The sequence below is a fragment of the Nicotiana tomentosiformis genome, chromosome 8 (assembly GCF_000390325.3).
Source record: "Nicotiana tomentosiformis chromosome 8, ASM39032v3, whole genome shotgun sequence".
Lineage (NCBI taxonomy): Eukaryota > Viridiplantae > Streptophyta > Magnoliopsida > Solanales > Solanaceae > Nicotiana > Nicotiana tomentosiformis.
In genome coordinates this window covers 80,462,859-80,473,807 of record NC_090819.1, presented here as the reverse complement: position 1 = coordinate 80,473,807, position 10,949 = coordinate 80,462,859, and the positions used below count along the sequence as shown (strand labels likewise).

At 37.8% G+C, this 10,949-nt stretch overlaps 2 protein-coding genes across 2 annotated transcripts; one reads left to right on the top strand and one right to left on the bottom strand.

The window, feature by feature from the left end:
* The first annotated feature begins 370 nt into the window (after positions 1-370).
* Positions 371-2,843, top strand: LOC104103394 (histidine decarboxylase-like). Its single transcript, XM_070182465.1, has 6 exons — positions 371-601; positions 924-1,126; positions 1,214-1,448; positions 1,562-1,755; positions 1,863-1,999; positions 2,089-2,843. The coding sequence occupies exons 2-6, from the start codon at positions 967-969 to the stop codon at positions 2,596-2,598; spliced, it is 1,236 nt and encodes a 411-aa protein (XP_070038566.1). The 5' UTR covers positions 371-601; positions 924-966; the 3' UTR covers positions 2,599-2,843.
* Positions 2,844-3,455: 612 nt separating this feature from the next.
* Positions 3,456-3,962, bottom strand: LOC104084550 (uncharacterized). The gene has a single exon (XM_018766794.3). It carries the CDS (start codon positions 3,960-3,962, stop codon positions 3,456-3,458), a length of 507 nt encoding a protein of 168 aa, XP_018622310.3.
* Between the last annotated feature and the right edge of the window lie 6,987 nt (positions 3,963-10,949).

Below are 10,949 nucleotides of genomic sequence, written 5' to 3'. Positions count from 1 at the left end.
TATATTTTCAGAAGTATATTAACTATAACAGGTCAGTATTAAAACCATTTCTTTTTGTCCAAATCAGAGAAAAATTTAACATTTTATTGGTAATGACTACTACCAGAACCAGTACAAATCTTAGGAGAGAATGAATAGTTTACGCGCTCCGTTTTGACACCATATTTGCATGTTTATTTTGATTTGGCTTCTCATCTATTTCACCAACCCATTTGATAATAATATAATGTTGGCTGGCAAAGTTACGTAGTCTCTTTCTAACACGAGTCAAGAGGGCCAACATGTACTACGTAATAGTATATAGAGAAGTTGATTTTCAATTAATATACCTAATGGACTTCTTCGTCTTTTATCAAAAAGAAAAGAGTAAATGGGATACATTGAAGAAACTAACAGAAACAAGAGAGCAATCTTCTAGCAAACTTAAAGAAGAAGAAAATTGGCGGTTGGTGTACAAACCCTTGATCATTTTAGACCTATATAAAATCCAGACATATGAACAAAATTCAATCAGCAGTTGGTTTTTCCATTCTAAGCAAACAAAAAGAAAACTTTGTGCTCCAAGAGAATATAATAATGGGTAGCCTCTCATTTGAAAAAGGTACCGTTCATTACATACATAAACTTCATCATTATCTTCTTCTTACCATTACAAACAACTCACTTGGTTTCGTTCCATAAGCTATTTTTGCAAAATATTGCTGTCCCTATCACCAAGAAGAAATGTGGAGTATTCATTTTCCATTTGGATTTCATTGAGGCTGATATATAATATATTTTCTATACCATTTCAAACAACTCACTTGATTTCATTGCTTGGTTATTTGGATTGTTGAATCGTTTAAAAGTTTAAATTGTTAAACATAATATATTTTCTATTATTTACTTAATTATATCTTAAACTGTACGGTAATACTTGGCAGGACTTTGAGCTATCAGCCATAACACCAAGAGGTTTGTTCCCAAATGGCGACAACAAAAGACAGAAGTGTGGAGCCACCTGGCCCAAGGAAGAACTTGCAACTTGCTGTGACGGAGCCAGGCTTCGAAAATGACGGCCCTTCCTTGGACTCTATCTTGGTCAACTATTTAGATACACTTACACAGCGAGTCAATTTTCATATAGGTAATTACTAATAGTACTATTATTTCTATCCCCTAATCAGCCTAATTCCCACTCAATGACTAAATGAGTTCTTTTCTTCTTAATTAGGTTATCCTGTGAACATTTGTTACCATCATTATGCCACTTTAGCACCACTTTTGCAATTCCACCTTAATAACTGTGGTGACCCTTTCATTGACAACACTGTGGATTTCCATTCAAAAGACTTTGAAATGGCAGTTTTGGATTGGTTTGCCAATCTATGGGAAATTGAAAAAGATCAATATTGGGGCTATGTTACCAATGGTGGCACTGAAGGCAATCTCCATGGCATTTTATTAGGGTAAGTGTTAGCATCCAGGCTATTATATAACAAAGAAAGTACAATATTGTAAATTATACTCCATTGTTTCAATGCACTCATACTTCATTCTTCACATTGTTTAATTTATGCAGGAGAGAGCTACTTCCTGATGGAATATTATACGCGTCAAAAGACTCTCACTATTCGGTATTCAAAGCTGCAAGAATGTACAGAATGGATTCGGAAACGATCAACACATCAGTAAATGGGGAGATGGATTATTCAGATCTTAGAGCAAAGTTGCTTCAAAATAAGGACAAACCAGCAATTATAAATGTTACGATTGGTATATATTTATTCCATCCTCTATCCGTTTTCTGTTTCTTTTTTCTTTTCTTCATTAGTCTTCTTACAATTAATATTTTCCTAATTTATGGTCCTTTTTCATTGTAGGAACTACCTTCAAAGGAGCTGTTGATGACCTAGATGTTATTCTTCAAACACTCAAAGATTGTGGCTATTCACAAGATATGTTTTACATCCATTGTGATGCAGCATTATGTGGGCTTATTGTCCCATTTATAAACAATGTGAGTTTTGCTTCTTACTTAATTATGTCGAATTCTCAAGTAATATGCAGATCGGCATTCTGATTATTCTTTATGCAATTTGACAACAGATGATAAGCTTCAAAAAGCCAATTGGAAGCGTGACGATTTCTGGTCACAAGTTCTTGGGATGTCCAATGCCTTGTGGTGTCCAAATAACAAGAAAGAGCTATATCAATAACCTCTCAAGAAATGTGGAGTACATCGCATCTGTAGATGCCACAATTTCTGGAAGTCGTAACGGTTTAACTCCAATTTTCCTGTGGTATAGTTTGAGCGCTAAAGGTCAAATTGGCCTACAAAAAGATGTTAAAAGATGCCTCGACAATGCCAAATATTTGAAAGATCGTCTTCAGCAAGCAGGGATAAGTGTCATGCTAAATGAACTTAGCATCATAGTTGTACTTGAGAGGCCTCGTGACCATGAATTTGTCCGTCGTTGGCAACTTTCATGCATGAAAGATATGGCACATGTTATTGTAATGCCAGGTATCACCAGGGAAACACTGGACAATTTCGTCAATGATCTAGTGCAACAAAGAAAATTGTGGTACCAACATGGAAGAGTTACAACCCCATGATATTGGTGCTCAAAATTGCTCATGCTCTTATCATAAAATTGACTACATTATTTCTTAAAAGACAAGATCAACTTGAACGTGGATTGCAATTATAGAGCTCTAAATTTGTTGCCATCGCAAGTATGTCTTCCATAGACATGGCATTTTGTAATTCTTTATTTCCAAATTCAAATTGAATTGTAGAGTACTACTACCGCACAACATGATCGAAACATTCTTTAATAAAATTTGGGTACATTCTTTTATGATCTTTCTGTAACATCAAGTTACTGTTAATTTTGTGAATCAAATAAGATCATTATTGGAATACTACTGCAACACCATCAATATCTTTTCCTTATAGCAATTTTACGATCTCTACACATAAGATATATAAAGGTGAGGCTGCATGTTTCAGTATTTTATTTATTTATTTATAAAAGTTATTTTTCACCACCGGTTATACCCTATATATGATGGCGTTGGCACAGAGAAAAATATACTGATATTGATATATAGATTATCCTTTTTTGGATTTTGTATATTGATTCATCTTACTTGTTCATAAACCGTTTTCCACTCAGTTTTGTTCATTTTTCATTCTTTATATAATCAATACTCTATATATTTCTACTTACTTTCCGATTTATGCCAAGTTATTCCACGTATCCTTAGAATTACGTATAAATTCAACTCAATCCGTTTTTCGGGTAAACATAAACATTACCAATGTTTCCCTAGACCATTTACTCAGTTCTTTGGATAATGTTTTAAGCTTTTGTTGCAACACCCACATGGGATTGCCTTGAATGCTTGTGTTCCAACACCTTTCAACTAATGGAAGAAAGTCTTTTTGATCAGCCCAAAAGTTCAAAAACTTAAAAGTATTTGATAACTTCTTGACTGTCATTGTTGCATTTCATAAGGAGAAGCTTATGATCAGACTCTGTTCTGGGGAGATGATCTATTCTGACTGAGGTGAACATCTCTGCCCAACCCTCATTAATTAGAGCTCTGTCTAGTCTTTTGCTTACCCTTCTACTGTTGCACCAGGTAAAAGAGCTGCCAATGAATCCAGCATCAGACATGCCACAGTCTTCCATGCAAGTTATAAAGTCTGTGCTTTTGCTAAGGCAATGAGGAATTCCTCCTGATGGTTCTTCAGTAGTCATAATAGAGTTGAAGTCACCAACTATAGACCATGGCCCCTGGACTTGTCTGCTAACTGACTTGAGTTTATTCCATAGTTTCCTCCTCTTGTTGGCCTTACTTCTGGCATACACCACAGTCAACCAGAAGTTGTTGTTAGTGCCTGTGTCTTGACTACGAAAAGTGATTTGTTGTCTGCTCTTGGTTTTAACAGTGCCGTTGAATTTGGAGTCCATACCTTACTATGAGCATTAGATACTGTATTATCATAGCCTAATCTCTTCCTGTAATCTTCAATCTGATCACTAGCAAAAAAGGCTCCTGTAGTGCTACAAAATCAATCCTATGCTTCTTGTTCCTCGGGGAGAAAGACCCTGTTTTTCAATGATTTTTTCGACTTCCTTTGCAACTGGATCAACACATATAGTATCTCCTGGCACAAAAGCTGCAGCTAAATAGTTGAGTTCCTCATCTAATTGGTTTTCTGTATCTTCCTCATTTGGTTCATTTTCATTTTCCTCATTTGAATCATTTTCATCTTCCTCTTGTTGTGTCTGCTCTATATTAAGTGGTTGTTTATTGATGTGTCCTGTGTGTCTAGTGACCTGTAAAGGTCCCAGGTCTACTATCAGTTGTCATGTGTCTTGTACGTTTGTCACAAAGGTATATGTGCCCCCTGCATTTGTTTCCTCCATAGTATCATTTACTTGGCTTTCCTTGGCAGTAAGTTCTGCTCTTAGAGTGTGTTCTATCATTTGACCCATAAAACTATTTGACCCGGTTAAAAATAAAATTCTCACTAAATAAATTTATATTCATATACTTAATTATTTAACTCAAATACAATGTTTAGATATTTATAAAAAAAAAATTAAAATATTATGTACACCTATATGAGCTACCTGCACCAAAAACATACCCAAGTAACCTTTCAAAAGTATAAGAAGTGTGGGGAGGGCGACGAGGGATGAGAGAAGAATATAATGTTGCTGTCGAGTCAAAACTGGGGGGTTGGGTGGGGTAGTGACAGTAGGTTTTAGCTGTCAAGTCAAAATATAACACAAGCGACGCTAGTGAAATTTATTTCACACTACCATGCAGGCCCACGTAAATGCCAATAGGAAAAACCAATAAAATTAGCAAAAGAACTAAAGGAAAGAGAGAGAAAAGTGGTCAGCGAAGAAAATAACAAGATAAGTCAACCTTTGAATTGGTCAGTTTAACCGCTGCTCACACAAATTAATGATTAAAAGATTATACTAAATACATTACTTATTCTCTCTCCGTTTCAATTTATCTCAACCTATTTTCTTTTTAATCCGTGCCAAAAAGAATGATCACTTTTCATATTTGGAAACAATTTCCCTTTATACAATGATTTATAGCTACACAAAATAAATGTACCTCATCTTACACCACAAGTTCAAAAGTCTTTTCTTTTTTCTTAAATTCCGTGCTCAGTCAAATGAGTTCATCTCGGAGTAGTTATTTATTAACGGGAACATGTGGGTCAATTATGCTAACCTCACTATTAGAAAAGCGGGTAATTAAGAGATGTTTATGCAGAAAAATAGTGCCCAATGCATAGGTTTAGCAATAAAATATTTAACTGTACATATATTGTTTTTGCTGAATTGCTATTGGTGACGCACAGATAAGGAGTAGATTTTTTGTAATTTAGAGCTATCATATGTTTAATACCATCTTTTTGGCTTTTAATCCATAAACTACATTTTTTTTCGTAACAAGTGAATCCAATAATTTAGATTGAAAATAAAAGGAGAAACATATATAACTACAACAATAACAACAACAACATACTCAGTAATATCTCACACTGTGGGGTCTGGAGAGGGTAGTGTGTACGCAGACCTTACCCCTACATCGTGAGCATAGAGAGGTTGTTTTCAATAGATTCTCGACTCAGAAAAGCATAAGCACCACATTAATGAAAATATATACTAGAAGGGACAGTACCAAAAAGCCATATAAAAGCAGAATAAATGAGAGTGTATCAATGCTTTAACCTCCTGCTTACAGAAATAGTAGTTATCCCTCTTATAGTGGAGGAATCCTGCTTTAGATATAATTAAAAATATATAGTGGAGATCCCATGATAGATTAGCTTTTCCTTAATTCCCGCCAAAATTCTCTCCCTTAGTGCGATTGTAACGGCTCTTGTCTCTTGGCTCGATCTTGGTCGGATTTGGTATTGATCGATTTCCAGATTTTGAGCTCGATATTAACTCGAGCTCGATATTGATTCGAGCTCGATATTGACTCGGGGGTCGGTATCGAATCAGACTCGATATTGGGTCGGTCTCTGGCTCTTAAGTTCGATGACACCGCTTCACTTCATAGTTCGATTTGGACTCGAGCTCGGTAATGACTTCGAGCTCGGTATTTGATCAGTCCCAGAAATTCGAGCTTGGTAAACTAGATTCAGATCTCGTCTCGATATTATAAAGATGATCATCGTTCCATTATATTCCAATCTTGCCTAACCATACGAAGGTCGAAACCGATTTTGACTGTATACAGTTTATGACAAGGGCAGGCAAATGGAAGAAACACTAGACTTAATGAAGAGGCTTATGATATGGATGAGTCAGAAGAGAACACACAAAAACTACATAAATCGGAGGCTTAAGACGCATGACTCCATACTTAGGAAAAAAGCAAGGGTCGAGTGGGCAGAGGAGGGTGACACCAACAGCAAATATTTTCATAGTATTATCAGAGAAAAAAGAAGAAAAACTCAAATTTATAGAATCAAAAATGAGAATGGTGACTAGATTGAAGGGAATAAAGAAATAGCACAAGCTGCAATTGATCATTTCAACAATATTTTTACTCAACCAAATAGTACTATTGATATGGACATTCTCAGATGGTGTGATAGATTAATTAAAGATGAATATAATGAACATATAATGTAAAACCCTACAGAGGAAGATATTAAAGAAGCCATCTTATCTCTGTGGACCCAAACAACGCAGCAGGGCAAGATGGATTTAATGGTCTTTTTTTCCAAACTACATGGAGAATAGTCAAGAATGATGTTATAGAGTTTGTTTCAGCTTTCTTCAGGGGAGCCATCCTAACAAAATACTACACTCACACATGCTTGGTTCTTATTCTTAAGGTTAAGTCCCCTGACAACTTTTCGCAAATGAGACCCATCAGTTTGTACAACTTCACCAACAAGATTATTTCTAAGATCCTGACAACGAGAATCAGTCCCTTACTGCCAAGGATTATTTCTGAAAACCAGTCTGGCTTTGTGAAAGGCAGACTTATAACAATGTATACGGTCAAAACCGGTTTTGACCTTCATATGATTAGTCAAGATTGGAACATAATGGATCCAAGGTCATCTTCATAATATCGGGTATGAGATCCAAAGCCAGGTTACCAAGCTCAAGTTTCGGGGACCAATTAAGTACCGAGCTCGAAGTCAATACCGAGCTTAATTACAAATCGAACTATGACGTGAGGTGGTGTTATCGAGCTTAAAAGTCAGAGACCGACCAATACCGAGCCAAAGTCAATACCGAGTCCCGAGCCAATATCGAGCTCGAACCAATATCGAGCTCTAAACCTGGAAATCGACCAATATCAAGTCCGATCAAGATCGAGCCAAGAGACACGAGTCATTACAGCCGCACAAAGGGAGAGAATGCGGGAATTAGGGAAAAACTAATCTATCATGAGATCCCCACTATGTATTTTTAATTATATCTAAAGTAGGATCTCATCACTATAAGAGAGATAGTTATTATTTCTATAGAGGAGGACATTAAGGCATTGATACACTCTCATAATATTGATATTCACATAGAAAAACATACTGATATTTATATTGAGATTATCCTCTTGTGAGCTTTATACATTGATTCATCTTGCTTGTTTATAAAATAGTTTTCTATTTCAATTTGGTTGGTATTTCATTCTTCATACAGTTAATACCCAGTATATTTCTACTTACTTTCCAATTTATGCCAAGTTATACCACGCACCCTTAGAACTACGTATAAATTCAACTCTATCAATTTTTCTGGTAAACAGTTTGGCGCCCACAAAATACACCATTTTAAACTTGCTCTTGGAAGTATCTTTGATTTCAGGTTGAAAACGACGAATTCTCAATTAATGGCCCTACCTATCAACAACGGAGCTGGCCTTCAAGACGAGAACAACAACTTAACCCCCATGGGTGGAAGGCCACTCATCGATCCCATTGGAGCTCGGGTCGAAGATCCAATAGACGTCAATTCACATGCGGCCATCGAGGCGAACCAACATTTCGACCCTGAAAACAACATTCATGGTGGAACTCGATCTGCAACTCAAAATACCCAAAACGCTGAGGAAAACAGAATCAACTTGCATATGATCTTCGAGATGTTGCAAGCTCAACAAGTAGCAATAGCCCAGTTGCAGAGCCAAACCCAGGTACCGACCAGACTCGAGCCCAGTCCACCCCAAGAAGTCACCCACAAAACGAGGCTAGCTATAAAAAGGTCAAATGAGCAAGAATCGGGGATTAATCCCGAAATCGTTAAGATGCTCGAAGAACTGACAAAACGAATAGAGTCAGGAGAAAGGAGGATCGAGAAAAACGACAAAAAAATGGAAACATACAATTCCAGGGTTGATCAGATCCCGGGGGCACCACCGATATTGAAGGGCTTAGATTCCAATAAATTCATACAAAAGCCTTTCCCCCCGAGCGCAGCTCCTAAAACTATCCCAAATAAGTTTCGCATGCCCGAGATTCCTAAATATAATGGAACGACCGACTCCAACGAACATGTCACCTCTTACACATGTGCCATCAAAGAGAACGATCTAGAGGATGATGAAATCGAATCTGTATTATTGAAAAAATTCGGTGGATCCCTATCAAAGGGAGAAATGATATGGTATCATAATTTATCATCTAACTCTATTGATTATTTTGCTATGCTTGCAGATTCTTTCGTAAAAGCATATGCTAGAGCCATAAAGGTCGAGACTAGGAAGTCGGACCAATTCAAGGTAAGACAAAAGGATAACGAGATGCTAAGAGAATTCGTATCTCATTTCCAAATAGAGTGAATGGATCTACCACCAGTCACAGACGATTGGGCTGTTCAAGCTTTCACTTAAGGTCTAAACGAACGAAGCTCGATGGCTTCACGACGGCTGAAGCATAACCTGATTGAGTACCCACTATTACTTGGGCCAATGTGTACAATCGTATCAATCCAAAATAAGAATCGAATACGACCAATTGGGTTCTGTGTCCGATATTAAAAGGGATATCGACCGCGAACCAAGGTCAAACAAGGATCAATACCGGCCGTATAATGGAGATCGTAGGGCTATCGAACCTTCACGCAACCCCGTACGAGGCAAAAAGAGAAATGATCAAGGCCAAGGGTCTCGGGGGATGATGAACAGGAATGGGTTCGACACACATACCGGACCTAAGGAAGCACCTCGGTTATCGGAGTATAACTTCAGTATCGATGCATCCGCTATCGTATCCGCTATCGGACGCATCCAAGATACTAAATGGCCTTGACCTATGTAGAACAATTCTGCCCAGAGGAATCCCAATCAAATGTGCGAATATCATGGCACTCATTCCACAGAACGGAAGATTTCAAGCAACTAAGAGAAGAGGTAGCTCGGTTATTCAACAAAGGGCACCTTCGAGAATTTTTAAGTGACAAGGCCAAAAACCATTTCAAAAATAGGAATTTTAATAGACAAAATGAACAAGAAGAGCCACAACACATCATCCACATGATCATTGGTGGGATCGATACCCCAGGGGTCGGTGTTTAAATGCACTAAGATGTCAGTTGTAAGAGAAAAGTGATCCCGGACTCAGGATTACACCCCTGAAGGAACCTTGTCCTTTAATAATAAAGACATGGAAGGAATCATGCAACCACATAACGATGCACTAGTAATATATATGTACTTATGAATAAAACTCAAGTTAAATGTGTGTTAATTGATCCAGGTAGTTCGACCAACTTCATTCGATCGAGGGTCATATAGCAACTTGGTCTACAGGACCAGGTCATGCCCGCGACCTTGGTACTAAACAGATTCAATATGGCATGTGAAACTACTAAGGGAGAAATAATCTTTCCAGTTAACGTGGCCGGAACCATCCAAGAAACGAAGTTCCACATGATCGAAGGCGATATGAGATACAACGCCCTGTTCGGAAGGCTGTGGATCCATAATATGAGGGTTGTACCCTCGACCCTCCACCAGATTTTGAAGTTCCTAACATCGGAGGGAATCAAAACGGTCTATGGGGAGCAACCGGCCGCAAAAGAAATGTTTGCCGTCAATGAAGTGATTCCGATGTCATCATTATCATCAGCAAAAGGATCGGATTCGAAGGAGGAACGGAATACCAAATAGCAATTACAAACATCAGCTTCGACCCAATTAGAGAATTAGAAGACTGACGGAGATGATGAACATAGGATCCCTAGATCTTTCGTGGTTCCCGATGATTCCGACACCACCGAATCAACAATCGAAGAACTGGAGCAAGTCATACTAATTGAATATCTGCCCGAACGAAAGGTATACCTAGGCACAAGGTTAGATCCCGAGCTCAGGAGAAAGCTTATTCAATTTCTTATAGCTAACATAGACTATTTTGTTTGGTCCCATCTTGACATGATAGGGATTCCACCGGGAATCACCACTCATAAGCTAAGCTTGGACCCAAAATTCCACCCGGTAAAACAAAAAAGGAGGCCCCAGTCCGAGGTCAAACACGCCTTCATCAAAGACGAGGTAACCAAACTTCTTAAAATAGGGTCCATTCGGTAAGTAAAGTACCCCGAATGGCTAGCAAATGTGGAGGTAGTCCCTAAAAATGAGAACAAACTTAGAATGTGTATAGATTATAAAGATCTGAATAAAGCATTCCCTAAGGAATCTTTTCCTTTGCCTTATATCGATCGTATGATCGATGACATGGCCGACCACGAGACTCTCAATTTTCTTGATGCCTATTCCGGTTGCAACCAAATACAGATGAACCCGGAGGATCAAGAAAAGACCTCATTTATCACTAAGTACGGGACTTACTGTTATAATGTAATGCCATTTGGCCTAAAACATGCTAGTGTAACGTACCAACGCCTAGTAAACAGAATGTTCGAAAAGCAAATAGGAAAATCAATGAAAGTTTATATTGATGG

Bases quoted from the DNA above. Each gene is read 5' to 3' on its own strand.
- LOC104084550 (XM_018766794.3), bottom strand. From the start codon at position 3,962: ATGGACTCCAAATTCAACGGCACTGTTAAAACCAAGAGCAGACAACAA.
- LOC104103394 (XM_070182465.1), top strand. From the start codon at position 967: ATGGCGACAACAAAAGACAGAAGTGTGGAGCCACCTGGCCCAAGGAAG. The intron at 1,449-1,561 runs GTAAGTGTTAGC...TAATTTATGCAG, and splicing joins CTCCATGGCATTTTATTAGG to GAGAGAGCTACTTCCTGATG. The intron at 1,756-1,862 runs GTATATATTTAT...TTTTCATTGTAG, and splicing joins AATTATAAATGTTACGATTG to GAACTACCTTCAAAGGAGCT.